Source organism: Cricetulus griseus, chromosome X (assembly GCF_003668045.3).
Source record: "Cricetulus griseus strain 17A/GY chromosome X, alternate assembly CriGri-PICRH-1.0, whole genome shotgun sequence".
Classification (NCBI taxonomy): domain Eukaryota; kingdom Metazoa; phylum Chordata; class Mammalia; order Rodentia; family Cricetidae; genus Cricetulus; species Cricetulus griseus.
Window position 1 is genome coordinate 94,901,297 of NC_048604.1, and position 16,180 is coordinate 94,917,476.

General features: G+C 42.8%; 1 protein-coding gene across 1 annotated transcript in view; it reads left to right on the top strand.

The window, feature by feature from the left end:
• The window catches only part of Sh3kbp1 (SH3 domain containing kinase binding protein 1), a 339,181-nt gene extending 327,696 nt beyond the window's left edge, over positions 1-11,485 (top strand). The window contains exons 16-18 of the mRNA XM_027432702.2: positions 2,393-2,661; positions 7,640-7,703; positions 8,704-11,485. Coding sequence (XP_027288503.1) covers positions 2,393-2,661; positions 7,640-7,703; positions 8,704-8,745 — 375 coding nt within the window. The 3' untranslated portion in view covers positions 8,746-11,485. The remainder of the gene's footprint in view (positions 1-2,392; positions 2,662-7,639; positions 7,704-8,703) is intronic.
• Positions 11,486-16,180: the final 4,695 nt, after the last annotated feature.

Below are 16,180 nucleotides of genomic sequence, written 5' to 3' on the forward strand. Positions count from 1 at the left end.
AGGGCTGGAAATGGGAGAAGGCATGAGGCCTGGTTAATATAATATAATCAGCAAAGAAAACAAGAGAAGAGCACAGATCTTCGGACTCCATCAGCCATAGATACCGTTCTGGACTGAGGATCCAACTGGTAATTCCAGTTATACTAATGATTAGATCCAAGACTCGGAGAGTTTTCCCTATAGGCCTCAGTTTCCTGCTTGGTACAATGTGTGGGCAAGCTGATCACTGTTTACACTGTAGAGCTGATGTCCAGGGTGCAATCACAGTTCTGTAAATGTCAGTTCTCTCTCCTCGTACTATGACTCCTCCTAACAACAAAGCCTGGGCTGGCGAAGTGCTCTCCCTGGCAGCAGAAAGTGCTTTTCCTCAATGGTAACTTGGCAGAGAAAAGGCGAACAGAGAGACTGAGAACGATGGCCCATCTGCTTTTGGCACGCTCTGCCCAGTCTCTGCCTCTAGAACAGCCTGAATCCAGACTCTACCTCCTTGCTGCCGTGCCAGCTGAACCCCTCCTTGGCACCTTCCCTGGGATGGCCGGCTGAGCGCCTGCTGCTGGAGGAAATCCCATGGTTGCTGTGCCAAGCTTCACCACCAGCCTCAGCTTCCACCCTATACTCACCCTATTGGCTCCCAAAGTCCTATCCCACTACTTTGCCTCCTCCTCACCTGCCTTACTCACTCACTTGCCCTTTGTAGTGCTTCCTCTCTGGGCCTACCAGGCACTTGTACTCCCTCACTCAAGACTGACCCACAGCCTGTATGTTCCTGTCTTCCTCAAACACCTCTCTATCAGGCCTTTCCCACCTCTTCATCTTCAGCCTGTTCATCCATAGACTTCTCCCCTAACATGTCATGCAGCTCAGGGTCTCACTCATCTGTGAAAGCAAATAAAACCTTATTTCTATTCTGTCTCCCCAGGAAGCTTCTGCCTGACTTCACAACCTCTCTCCTCCATCTTCCCTCCACAGCCAAGTTTGTGGAAAGGATCTTCATTATATCAGCCATATCACTCAGTCCCCATTCATAAACTGGTCTATCACCATTGAGTCCCAAGTGGGTTCCATTTTCCTTTCAATCCCCTTGACACACTTATCCAGCCTTTACTTTCCTCTAGGCACTGCCCTAAGCCAAGCCCTTCCACTGGTCTTTCTTCATTCGCTCTCTCACTACTTCTTCCCAATTGCCAAGAGCTTTTTCTTCCTTCTCTTCTTGCCTCATTGATTTAGAATTTCCTAGCTTCCACCACTGGGCATCTTCTGATCTCTCTTAACTATACACCCATGATTTCTACTTCCTTTGGCCCAGCTCCTTATTTTAGTTGCCTGCTCTGACCACTAGGCACACCCTGTCAGTTGTCCCTCAACTTCCTAAAATTCAAAACCTAAAATGACTATCTGGGCCTTCCTCCATGAAAGGCACCACCTCTGCCTGTTCTTTCCCTATGACCCTGTTTCTTTCTTAACTATCTACAGTCTACCTAGGTCCTCATTTCCTTGACAGTGGTAGCCTGATCTATGAGGGCAGAGACTCCATTGACCTTACCCAGTCCCCACTCCAGTACCAGGAGTGATGTCCGATGGCCTTTGTTAGATGTGCCTGCCTTACCCACGTCTCTCAAAATAGTCTTCCTTCTAGCTCACCCCCTATGCTAGATACTCACTGTTTCTGGCTTGCATGGTATCACAGTCTCAATAGTTCTATCTAGTTCCAGCTTTGCCAACTCTTTGGCCTTTCTGCTCCCACAGCACTCATCAACAGGGTATGGAGCCATCTGAACCATCCCCTTATCTCCCTGCTGCCAGCACTCCTTTCTCCTGTTCCCTTTATCTTAGCCATGATTCTCACTAGGTCTCTAGGCCATTGTCTTGGACCTTCCCTTCTCATACAGTTTCTTCTTCTAATAGTCCCCTCCCCCTGACAAAATGAACTATTAGCTGCTTCCTCCTTACTTCTGGGAATGTGGCTGCTTTGGTGTGTTTCTGGGGTTCTCTGTGCTTCCTCCCTCTTGTGCTACAGTGTGTATTGCTTTGTCTGTTTGCTAGTGCCCCAGTAAGTTCTAAGCTCCAAGGGGCCAGGAAAATGCCTTGCTTACTTCAGGATTTGTAGGGCCTGACAAGCAGTTTCATACCTCTCGGTGCATAAGAAACCAATCTGGGACCATCTTGTCTAGGAAGAAGATGAAATTTAAAATACATACAGGTAGCCCTTGAGCAGTGGTCTCTCTGTAACAAGTCGGCCATGGATGGCTTGTGGGTGAAGGAATGAATGCATAGAGTTTGTGGAGACAGGTATGGGATTGGGTACTGAAGGTTGATTTGACTTGTCAAGAGAGGGAGGCAACCCCTGAACAGATCCCAGGCTCTGAAGCCTCTCCACCTTCCCTTTTCACAGGTGTCGGACAACAAGGCATCCCTGCCACCCAAGCCAGGGACCATGGCAGCTGGCAGCAGTGGGCCAGCCTCTCTATCTTCAGTGGCTTCCTCCCCCATGTCATCCTCTTTGGGACCATCTGGACACAGAGCCAATTCTCCATCTTTGTTCAGCACAGAAGGAAAACCAAAGGTGGAGCCTGCAGTCAGCAGCCAGGCTGCTGTAGAGGAGCTTAAGACACAAGTCCGAGAGCTGAGGAGCATCATCGAAAGCATGAAGGACCAGCAGAAGTGAGTAGCAGGGACCCTCACAGCTGCTTCCAGATGGTTCTCTACTGGCTAGCCATGGCCTAGCTCTGAAAGCTTGGATCTCATTCCTCCTGAGGTTGGGCTAGGCCTTCACATTGATAGTGGCAGCAGAGCTGGAAGTAGGTATAGACTACAAGAGGCCTAATTTATACTTAAATTATGGTATTTTAAAAGCATGTCCAGCCTACTATGTGACAAAGAACACAGCTTGGCTATATGCTATATAGGGATGAGTCAGTTACAAGAATGGACAGTCTCATTAAATGAAATTCACTAGAAAATAGATTATGTCCATGTTAACCAGCTTTTAAAAAAACTTTCAAAAGTAAGTGTGTGTGTGTGTGTGTGTGTGTGTGTGTGTGTGTGTGTGTGTGTACAATAAACAGACAGCAGTTTCCAGGAGTTGGTTCTCTCTTTCCACAATGTGAGGTCTCGGAGATTGAAGTCAGCTCATCAGGCTTAGCAACAAGTACCTTTACCTTCTTAGCCATCTCACCAGCTTTTCATCACTGTTTCAGAATTCTGAGAAAATCAACTTTTAAGAAGGGAAGATTCAGGGCCAGAAAGACAGCTCAGAGGTTATGATCACTTACTGATCTTACAGAGGACCAGGATTTCATTTCCCAGCACCCAGATGGCATCTCACGACTGTCTGTAACTCCAGTTTCAAGCGATCTAATGTCCTCTTCTGGCCTCTGTGGCCATCAAACATGTACATAGTACACACATATACCTGCATACAAACACTCCTCCACACAAAATAAAAGCAAATTAAAGGGGGAGATTGTTTTGGTTCATGGTTTTGGTTCATGTCAGTTGAGCTTTTGTGCTGAGGCAGCATATCATGGCAGGGAGCATGTGAGAGAAGACTTCCTCACTTCATGGCAGTCAGGAAGCATCAAAGAGACAGCAAGGGATAAGAGTCCCAATAGGCCTTATATATTCCCAATGACCTAAATGTCTTCTACTAGAGTCGTAGAAGTCCACAACCTCCTAGTAGTAGCATAGGCTGGAGGTCAGGCTTTTAACCTGTGGATCTTTGTGGGGACATTCAAGAGTCAAACATTAGTACATATACAAATTCTTTTGCTTTTAGTTCCAGTTACGTGTGTGTTGGGGGAGCCAGCATTGTGCCCTTGTGTACAGGGCCCACAGAGACCGGAGGTGTCTGATCCCCTACAACTAGAGTTACAGGTGGCTTTGAGACATCCAACATGGGTACTGGAATCTGAACTCACATCTTCTGGAAGAGCAATATACACTCAACCTATGTGCTATCTCTCTAGCACCATCTATATCACTAACTTTTCCTCTAGTGTTACGGGGGGAAATGTAGCTTCTTAATTTAGGTGGCAGATAAAACAACTGGCTTGCATCAAGGGGCTGTAATATATGAAGAAGATGTAGGGAATCTTTAAACCCAAGATTTTTCTGTCAGGAAGATGTCCTCATCATGAGACTCAGGAGCCTTTCCTCATGCATGCTCATATACATACTTTCACATGTCTTATCCTCAGGGAGCACTTGAATGGGAAGAAAAGCCTGTGAACAAAAGTAAAATATCCTACACCAGGACTGCCTGGGAGGCTGCATTGACTTGGAGGAAGCTAGTAAAGAATTAGTAGTAGGTAGCCCTTGAAGAAGCTGAGGCTCACAGACTACTAATTTAGAGCTCAATTAGCTCTTTCTGGAAAGAATCTTTCTTGAGGTACTTCTCAGGGAAGCATTTCATGGGCATTTTGAAAAATGGTCTAGAATTACCAGGAGAGAACTTTGGCAGAGGGGATAGCATGCAGCTTCATAGGCAACTGAACAGCCTGGAGGATCATTGTCTCCCTGGGCTCCTGGCCACCTTTGTTCAGAAGATGCTTGGGGGTGATGATGAGAAGTATGGCCAACATCCTGCAGCCTGTGGGTGGGGGTTCTGGGACTGGTAGTACCTGACACTTGCCTCTCTTCCGAGGGTGGAAGGCCCTGAAGTATTTTGTGGTCAGACACTTTGTGGAGTAGTTGGGTTAAACAAAGCTAATTTCTTCTCTGAAGGACTTTTTGAAGTCTTTGCCACACACTGGGAGGATACAGAAGACAGCACATGCAGTTTTGCAAATGCATGTAACCATAGGTCTATCTAGTGAGTTCTAGGATAAGGGTTCCAAGGAACTAACTTTGAGCAATGTGGGTCTAAGCAGGTTCTGTTCCACTCCGGCTAGACAATGAGTAAAAGTGGGCTACGTCAAATCACTTTCTGCTGGAAGAGAGTCATCAGATAAATATGCAGAACTGCTTAGATGACACTGGAAAGCTTCCCTGGGCCATCCAAGCTCCCCCAAATTCCTTACAGTTCCTGGTTCCTGTATGGCTCTAGAAGCTATAGGTTTGGGTACCCAAAGGACATCTATATCCAGGGAATGCTTGTCCTTTGCCAAGACAATGAATCCATGGTTCCAGGACATCTGGCCTTCTGAACAGGGCCATATTAGTACCTGACTTACCTGGATCCAGGGCCTTGGAACTTTATACTCACTGGGGGTGGGGAGCTGTGCCTGGAAGCTACCCACAACTTTGATGACCTGACTTTGTCTCTGAGTCCACAGGTAGCTGTGCCTTAAAGCCACAATACTCCTTCCCCGGCCAATATCTTATTTAATCAGTAACTCAGGATGTCAATCCTCCCTTCAAAGACCTGTCTCTCATAGCCTTCCTTGGTTTGGCCTGCCTGCCCAAGATCAGCGAGTCTCCAGCAATCTTCTACCTTAGCCCCTGGTATCACTTTCCCTGGAGCATTCAATTCGTGTCTGTCCCACTGTCCTCAAATGTGCTCAGCTTTTGGAGGCAGGCTCACCTCCCTACCCTGCCTTTAATTTCCCCCAACTAACCTATGTCCCTTTCTCCTTGTAGACAGATGCCCATTTTCACTACTTCAAGTCTCAGTGGCTTTCTTAACACCATCTTCTCTAACTGACTTCCTCTTCCTAGACCATGGCCCACTTAAGGCCATGCCTGCCAAGTTTTCCTGGGGTTGGACTGCTGTTTTAGGACCTTATTGTCAACTGCTTTCCTAAGCCCTAAGTGGTATCCATACATATATGGATGTGTAATGTGTGTTTAAATAACTATACTAATAAATCATAACTAATTTATGTCAGGTTATAACTTGTTATAACCAGAGTGTTGACAGAAGTGTTAGGACATAGTTTCAAGTATGTGGGACCATCATGGTATTCATCTGGAGTTGAACAAATGTACTGTCACTGTGTCTGCTGTGTTGTTTCTGAAGTCTTCTTTTCCATCTCACAAATGTACACGTCTAATACCTCAAAACAAAGGGAATGCAGATCTTGGACTAATCAAAGATCAGAGTCCCAGCTTTGCAGATTCAACTTTATCATTTCAAGTTGGAAAAGGCATTAGGCTGTAACAGGCCCCATGTTTGCCCTCTTTCAGACTTCACTTCTATATTGTTAATTCATATATTTAAAGTCCAATTAGTGCATCTTAAGGTAAAGTCAATTTGTAGAATTTTGTGAAAACATACCAATGACCTAGTATTAAGATAAATTCTATAGCAAATTGAAGTATATATGGAGTGGTAAAAATATCTTCAATGGGTCTAGGGAGGTGGCTCAGTAAGAAAGTGCTTACCATACAAACATGAAGACCTGAGTTCAGATCTCAAGCATCCATGTACAAAACATCTGTAATCGCAGCACTGGGAAGACAGAATCAAGAGGATCCCGGGTTTAACTAGCCAGCTAGTCTAGCTGAATCAGCAAGCTTTGGGTTCAACGAGAGACCCTGCCTCAAACAGTATGGTGGAAAGAAATTTAAGGAGACACTTGATTTTATCAGCCTCTGGCCTCTACACACAAGGACTTGCACATACACATGAACATGAAAATACATGAACAAAAAGGTGTCTACAATGACATATTCTGTAAATACATAGTGGTTTTAAAAGACAAGTTAGAGGGAAGTTTGCAGAATATGAGCCTTAGTACTGGAGTCTACTTATTGGAAAAATCAGGGCACCATTCTATGCCTTAGTTTCCCTATTTTCTCCTCTTGGGAGAAATATAGCCTAAGGGCTTGCTAAGGTCATCTCCAGACCTGACATTTGAAGGCTACATGTTTTGGTGGTTCCCTCCCAAATAGCAGCACAGTACAAAGAAAGCCTGTTTGGGGGTGGTGAGATGGTTCAGGGGGTGAAGGGGCTTGCCGCCACCTGTCTTAGTTAGCTTTCTAATGCTGTAATAAAGAGCATGCCAAAATCTAACTTATGAAGGAAGGTTTATTTGGCTTATAGTTTATAGTCTATCATCATGGGAAGTCAAGGCAGGAACCTGGAGTCTGGAACTAAGCAGAAACCCTGGAGAAATGTTGCTTAAGGGCTTGCTCCCCATAACTTGCTCATTCTGCTTTCTTATACAGGCTAGAACCCACGTGATAGGAATAGCACCATGCACAGTGGGCTAGGCTCTCCAACATGAATCATTAATCAAAAACACTCCACAGACTTGCTTAGAGATCAATCTAGTGGAGGCATTTTCTCAATTGAAGTTCTTTCTTTGCAGATGACCCTGGGCTTGTGTCAAGCTTACAAAAACTTAACCAGCATGCCACCCAACAGTGCAAGTCAGGGATGACCTGACTTCAACATCTGGAACCCACATAAAGGTGGAAAGAGTGAACCAACTCCACAAAAGTTGTTCTCTGACCTCCACACCATGCATGTTCCTGCCCCCATCATACACGCATGCATGTGCACACACACACACACACACACACACACACACACACACACACACACACACACACGGGGAATTAAAAAAGAAAATAATATCTTTGGTCCATACTTTCTTTGCAAAAAGGTCAGATGGATTTCATAGTAATGCTAGATTTTCTTACCTCTCATTCGGAAACTCTGGGCTTTGATTTGATTCCACTGGCATTTGCTTTTCAGACGTGAGATTAAGCAGTTACTGTCAGAGCTGGATGAAGAAAAGAAAATAAGACTTCGGTTGCAGGTAAGTCCATGAGGCCTAGGTTCAATTAGGAGTGGAAGCAAACTCAGGGCTTCTAGTTGAAAGGAAATGATTGCAGTTGGGTCTGATGATGCATGCTTTTAATTGCTGCATTGGGGAGGTTGAGGAAGGAGGATCACAAATTGCAGACAAGCCTGGACTATAGAGTGAGTCCCATGGGCAACCTGAGCTACCTAAGCTATAGTCTTATTGTCTGTCCTTACCTGAACTCCAAAAGCTCTTGGGGAAGAAAGAGAAGAATCAACATACTCCTAGTTGGGCTTCTAGTTTGGAGTTTATTTTAAACATATCATCTGTAAAATATTCCCACCAGTTTGATAGGATGATGATATAGGTAGGATACCTCATCATTCTAAGTACCAGAGAACATGGCACTCACAAAGCTCTGTTGTTAGCCATGTGGTCCCTCCAGAGACCACAGACCTCCACAATGGTGTTTCATTTGAACTCTTTACTTCTCCGCAGTGGCCTTGTTAGTCCTTCCGTGGCATCTGAGCTCTGTCCCCCTCTAGCTGCTGGTCCACCTCTGTCCTGATGACTGCTGGAGATCTTTCAGGGATCATTCCAAATGACCAAAGACCGGTTTTTATTGTCCATTCAGTTTGGGCACATGCCACTTATAAAAGAATAGGAATTGCTCACCACCCTGTTGGGAGTGCTTACACCTACCCTTTGGGGTCATTCTCAGATGGTCTTGATTGCCTGCTCCACCCTCTGGCCAGGAATCTATAGTCATTGCTGCTTTGGGATAACTTTGGAGCCTAGGACCCTGGGATCGACCAGGCACATTATTTGTCAGGGTACCATACAGGTTCAAATTGTTTCTGGCATTCTTACCAATTCCTCATTCAGATGTCAATTTACCCATTTCATCTCTAAAATTGTCAGCTTGTCTTTTCTTTGATGAGGGTGATTATCTTTCAGCTTCTCTAAATGCAGCCATTTCATGATGCCTGTTTGCTGCTTTCCCCCCTCTTTATAGATGGAAGTGAATGACATAAAGAAAGCTCTTCAATCAAAATGAATACTTGATAATTGAGATGGTACATTATTCACCCTGAGTCCGAGACTCAAATTTTCTGCCCCAGCCAAAATCATCTTGTGCCAAAAGATTAAAGGTTTGCCTCAATATGTCCCTGTTTGAACGATTAGCACAAAAGTCTTGATAGCACAACACAAATTCCATCCAAGAGGAGACTCTTTCCCATGGTGTTGTCCTGGGTCTGGCAGTGGTTGTGATTTATAGCCAATTGTGCTAAAGGCTTTTCTACCTTGAGATCTCCTGTGAAATGAAAACTCAGGCAGTTTAGTCCATAGTACTATTTTGATGATATTTTCCATTAATAAAATGTAATTTCAGATTATTCATTTACAGGCTTTATAATTTTATGATTTTTTAAATCGTGTTTTGTCACAGATGCCCCTAGTGTTTGTGCTAATCTAGTCCGAAGCAAGTGTCTTGCTCACTTGCTACAGGTGGACTGAATGCCACCTGGCTTTTTATTCCCCTTTAGGAGTCTATTACATATGCAATTTGAGGTCCAACCCTTCTCTTTCCTTGCCAGCCGACCCCCACTCTAACAGAAATTTTAGCTTATATATGATGGTATATTTACAAAAAGAGAAAGAGAAAATCTGGTATTTGCAATGATCTGTGCCTTCTTTCTACCACCCTCTTGATTGGAGCTTTTGTGATGCAGCTACCATGATTCCAAATAAAGAAATTTAAAAAAAAAACAAAACAAAACAACAACAAAAAACAAAAACAAACAAACAAAAAAACAACAAAAAACCCCAGCTACTTATCCTTGTCCACTAGAGGCCGCTGTCTTCGCAGCTTCTCTCACCATAGCCAAAGGTCCTAAGAGGAGACAGCTGGAAAGTCTGGCCTGCTCTTTGGTACCAGCTGTGACTTTTCAGTTTCTCCTACCTTGAGGTTGTTCATGAAACTAGAAATGTCATTCCAGCTTGATTGTTTTGTCATCAGCCAAGTTAAACCTTGCTTCCTGCCTTTTACACCTATTGCGTGAACAGAATATGCATTATTAAAGCAAAAATAAATAAAAAATAAAATGCAAATGAAAACAGGGGGGAATTGGATTATTTCCTGCACTGGGTTATATGTGTGTGTTATTGTTTAAACTGTATTCACAGTGTCATTTGCCTTGCGCACTTGTAACCCCCTCCTGAGATCCAGGAGAACAGGAGGAGGGTCTTGTGGAAATGTAGCTATTGGATCTTTCCTGCACTTACAGAATTGCTTTTTCTTTCCCAATGAAACTGATGTTTGCTTGTCTGCTTTATCTTTATAGTACACGAACAGTTCAGCCTTAGACTATGTAACTGTTTTCTCATCCTTAGCTGAAAATGGGGGTCATCCTGTACTGCAAGATTGTTGATGGGGTAGAGATGGAGGGGTGGTCCCTTAATGGCCCCCAAATATGTTTGATGTGTTTCTAAACTGCTGCTTTGTCTATTACCTGCATTTTATAGTGAAATTACTAAACATTAATAGATTTTCACTACCACAAAGAATGAAAATTGATGACACAGAAGGAATGATGCAAAAACCTCACATTATTCATTATTGAAAATATAACAAATAAATGTCTCTTCTTTTTCTTCCTGTCTCCCTCCCCATGCCTTGTTCTCACTTGCATACTTGTCCTTTCTGCTCGAGGCCATCACTTCCCTCCATGTAAATACAGAGTCTTGGTGCCCTAGCCTTCATGGGTGGGGACACAGTTAGGGGAAGGGAATATGTAAAGAAATCATTCTTTATTCCCATGTGTGAAGATATTTTCCTTTTCAGCAGCCATGGTCTCAGTGTGCTTGGGGCCAAGAGCAAAGGGTTTCTACAAGCAGTGTAAAGCATTCCTGTTCCCCTTCACTGTGCTAAGCCTTTCTGCATTACACTTGAAGCCTTCAGAGATTTCCTAGCACCTATTACAAGAGTGAGGACTAGATCCTTGATGTCTGAATTTTCATTTGTTAGAAAATCCCTAATTGATGATATAGGATGTTTCTGTAGAGTGAGATCATTAACAATGAAACTGAGAAATTGAAGTATCCTCAGTGGGTGCTGGTAGCATGCAATGTAGAGGACTCATGTCTTCCCCTAAGAGAGGCACTGGATTGCTTTTGGGGGGGGAGGATACAGAGACAGAAACGAGAGACAGAGAGAAAGTGATTAAAGAGAAATGAGCTGGTATATCCAGCTTCATTACTATCCCTTGGGCTAACCAGCGAGAAGATTGTGCATCACAGAACTGGATGAGCCACTGCCCAAACAGCTACCATCTTTACTCTTGACCAAATGGACCCATCAAGAATATCGAAAAGCTTGGAATGGTCACTTTTTTGAAAATTAAAATTCCTTTGCATTCAGCATGGACTCAGCCAGGCATCTATGGAGATTATTTTTTTGCTTCATTTTCTAAAGTTGTATTTAGAAAAGTCTTACGTATTGTGCTTTGTAAAAGAAGATGATTAAAATGAAAGTTTGTGAAAATATTTTTGTTCAAAGTTGTCATGGTCCAAGAGGAATGATGTCTTGGAACACAAACCCCTTTTCTCTATTTTACACAATTTGATTACTCTGACAGAAATGTCCTTAGAAGACTCGAAGTAATCCATTAAAAATCTGTGCCTGTGAATTCCATTTTTTAAATTGTTAGATTTTTTCATTGCTATTGCAGCATAAAATGCTAGTTAGGTATAAATTCTTTTTTAGTGTAAAAACCATTAAATTATCATTATTGGAACGATTGTGTAAAGCCATTTTTATTTGTACACTGCCCTCAAGGCAGCACATTCAAGTACATGATCCATTTTCTCTAATAAGAACATACTGTATCTACCATCACATTTGTCTGTGGTTAGTAATGGTGCACTTTTATTTCCTTTCACAAGCAGTTCCTTTATGGTAAGACAGCAGGGTGTATAATTCATTGCTCATAGTTGCCATGGTTTGTATAAAAATAATCTCCAGGTTCCATAAAGACTTCCATATTATAAGCTGAGGTCATCGCAGTCATTTTTGCATCAGATTAGGTTTTAGTCCTTTAGTTATTTTTGTACAAACTAATGTCAAGATGTTTCTGCACTAAGAGGGCTTGATGAAAAGCATTTCCCTTTGGTTCTGTACAAATGAGAACTGGAACAAAACAACACATTTGTGGGTGACAAGGTGTTCAGCATGGATGATTGTAACATCTGACAGAGGGAAGGTTGGGTGCTCAGAACTTGGCTGAGTGACAGAGATGCTGTTCCTAAACGTAGCTTGGCATGGCCTAGGCAAAGAAACCTTTCTCATTCAGAAATAAATGTCAGTTGTATAAGGACTGATAAGGAAGATCAAGTCCCTTAAGAAGATGAGTCATACCCACTTACCAGGCTGAGTTCTGTCCCTAGCTCACAGGATTTGTTTCTAAGCCATAGATTTGAGGTGGCTCCTGGACTGAACGACCACCCAAGGAGAAGGTGCAGTTCCCTGAAAGCTTTTCATTTGTCTTTTACTTTTAATAAGACAGACCATTCTTTTTTTTTATTTTTTGGTTTTTTTCCAGACAGGGTTTCTCTGTGGCTTTGGAGGCTGTCCTGGAACTAGCTCTTGTAGACCAGGCTGGTGTCACAGAGATCTGCCTGCCTCTGCCTCCCCAGTGCTGGGATTAAAGGCGTGCGCCACCACCACCCAGCAAGACAGACCATTCTTAGTAACAGCTATAGTTGTGTATGCTCATTTGTGAATTTGGTATTCACAGCAATGGGTATTTTTTATTTACTTTTGAACAAGATCCCCCCCAGACTTGCAACAGTATCCTTCTGCCTACCCAGTACTCCGGGATCACAATTGGAAGCCACCATGCCCAGTAAGTAGTATTTCAGTCAAACCATAGAACAATTTCATTTGGTTATATCTCGTTTTTGACAAGAGAGAATGAGTACCAAAGCTAAACAGAGAAACCTTGTCTTGAAAAAACAGAGAGCGAGGGGGGTTGGGGGGGGGAGGGAGAGAGAGAGGGAGGGATTTTTCTGGAACTGTTTTTCTATGGTGCCAGAATTTATCAAATAACAAATTCCCAATGTACAGTGGTTTCAATGGCAGCCTTTTACCAGATACTTTCACCTTAATTATCAACTCTCAGATCACACATTACATATATACACATATTTATGTACACGGGTAACAGGATGCTTTAAAGGGTTAAGAGGCCCGAGTGGCAGGAAAGCTCATGGAGATGGAAAGCCTCTGTTGAGAGACTTGTTAGTCACAGATCTGAGAGTGAAATTGCACAGTTGAGTCCGGATACAGAGGTGGAAGAGTAGGAACAAGTTCAAACAAAGAACTTGGCAGATGGACGGACAGCATGTCCAGATGGGCAAACAGGATGGGAAGATGGCAGCTGAATTAGGCTATGTCAACAGCAAGGACAGAGCATATTCTATGTGACAGTCAAATGACAAGGTGGTGGAAACCACCACCTTTGTAGGGCTAGGTGTCCACCCCTTTATAGAGTTAAACCTTTCACTTGGTCTAGTGTCTCCCTTAAGTTCTTGAGCATGGTGTGATTCTAATATGTCCATGTGCCCCTGCATTCTCAATTCATCCCCAATAAATTTAAAGGGTGGTGCCCTTCATACTCCCAGGAGTAAGTAATTTATCAGTCTCTGCTATGTGGGTGATGCCACACAGATGGTGCTGTTCAAATAGTCCCTCCAGGTGCACAGTCATCTTCTACCATCAGAGTGGAATCTCTCAAGGCAAGGCACAGTTTGAAAAACCAGTTTTGTGCAATACAGAGTAACTTAGAACAGGGCATATGTTACCTGAACAGGTCCATTCTGTTTAAATGGAAACAAGTTTAAATTGTGCAGCTATGGAGTCCTGAATGCATCCTCAGCTTACATGTCCCTAAAGATTGTACCTAGCTCTTCAGAAAAGAGGTTGTTGGCATGCTTTGGAGTTTGATGGGAAGATGCCTCAGAAATGCAAGATTTCATTATTTCTATTAATTAAAAATAACTCTTAAGGCATCTTACAAATTTTAAGCCAATTTCTCTGATGAACCATCTTGAAACCAAACAGAAAAGACAAAAGGAAATGACATTGTTTTAGAAGAAAAAATAAGGATGTCTTAGAATAAAGAGAAAATATTCTTTCCAAGCTTCACAATTATACTCAGTCTGATAAAAACAAGGGCTGGCCCACTGTGCACTCTAAAAATATTGGCGAACCCAGCACCCATGCTCTACCAGCATGGTAACTGGCCTCCAGGAAAACAGCAGAACTCAAGAGACTGCCTGGAAAACAACAGAAAGGGGGCATCCAAAGCTGAGAGAAGGGACAAAATTAAAAGGTCACTGAAAGAGGAGCAGAGGTGACGGATCATAAGTTAAAGGGCTTACTGCTTATGTATGGGGTATAATTCCAGATCCTCAGCATTCACTAAAAAGCTGGGTATAATGGTATGTATTGTAATCCCACTGCCAGGGAGACACAGAATCTCAATGACTTGCTGGCCAGTGAGTCTTGCCAATTGGTGAGGCCCACACCAGCCAGTGAGAGATCTTGTCTAAAACAAATAGACTAGAGAGCCAACACACACAAAGGAGAGAAGAGGGAAGGAGACCTACAGGAATTGTGATTTCTGATGTCCATAGGAAAACAATTAGTAGCCACCTGCACCAGCCCATCTTCTGGCAGGATTAACACCAAGCCCCACATTGAAGATTTATTTTTGTTGTCATTATATTTTGTTGTATATAACTTGTCCAGCTTTCAACAAAAACTTACATGGTAAGTAAAAGCAGTCAAATGAGACAAAGCAATGATCACTGGAAGACTTAGAAATAGCACATTATTGGATGTATCAGAATTTTAAATGACTATGGCTCGTCCTCTGAAAACTCTTTGTGTAAGACTGAGAGTGTAGTTCAGTGGTAGAGCCCTTGCCTGTCATGTAAAGGCCTTGGATTCAAAATGAAAAGTAAATATTTAAAGCTGAGCACATCTGTAATCCAATAAACTGGGAGATGAAGGCCAACCTCAACTACATGGTGAATTTGAGTCCAGCCTGGGCTTTGTAAGTTCCTATCTCAAACAAAATGAAATTAACAACAAGGAAAAGACTACAAAAATTAAAACTACAGATCAGTACTTCTTATGAACCTAGATTCAAAACCTCTTGATAAAGTATTAGCAAGTAAACATCAGCCATATATAAAAAAATAAGACACAAGCAAGTAGGATGTATTCCAACCATGTAAGACTAGATCAATATTTGAAAAGCATGGTTGGAGAAAAGGCTCAGAAGTTAAGAGCATTTGCTGTTCAATTAGAGGACTTGAGATTGATTCCCAGTGTCTACATGACAGCTAACCATATGTAACTCCAGTTGGAGGGATCTGATGTCTCTTACTGGCCTCCATAGGAACCAGGCACATATATGGTGCATATATGTGTATACATACATTCATATATATATGAAACAAATTGTTCAGAGGATAAGAGCCCTTGCTGCTCTTCCAGAGGACAGGGCTTTACTGCCAGCACCCACATGGCAATTCACACCCATCTGTAACTCCAGTCCTGGGGGTCCAACACCTTCCTGTGGCCTCCTATGCACATGGTGCACAGACATAAATGCAGGCAAAATATAAACATAAAAATAAAAATCTTTAAAATATATAAATAAATCTTTCAAGAAAACATTTGAGGCACATCTCGTGCCAGGGTTTAGCCAGATAAATGTATTTCCCATCCTTCAACAATGAAACTTTACTTTGCAACACAGAAACCATTTTAGAACACAATGCGGATAACAAGTGACCATGTATATATCTCAGCCCCAATTGATCCATCTATGACACAACTCCTGCACCTAAGGTTCAGATAACTTTTCAGAGAGAGGGCAGAAAGAGTATAAGAGCCAAAAGAACAGAATGTCAGCTGTGAGACTGTGTTTTCTAGAAATGCCAGGGAAGCTACACCCAGGAAGTCTCATCACTTGACTGCCTTAACAATACCTGAACAACAAAAAGACAAACATGATATGTAGTCACTCATATGTGGATTTTAGACATAGAGTAAGAGATTACCATCCTACAATCCACACTGCCAGAGAAACTAGTAAACAAGGAGAATCTTGAAAGAGACAAACATGGTCCCCTGGAGAAGGGGAAAGGGTCACCATCCCCTGAGCATATTGAGAACATGGGAAGAGGGGGCAGGGAGCTACAAGAATGAGAAGGGAAGAAGAGGAAGGATGCAGAGGTCATGAGGGAGCAGAAAGGTTGAGTCAGGTGAAGAATAGAAGAAAGGGTATGTGATAGGTAGGGTTTTAGTTGGGGGGTGATAGGGGAGGAAGGGAGGGAGAAGGGAACTGGGATTGTCATGTAAATCAATCTTGTTTCTAATTCAAATAAAAAATGAAAATAAAAATAAAAACAATGACACC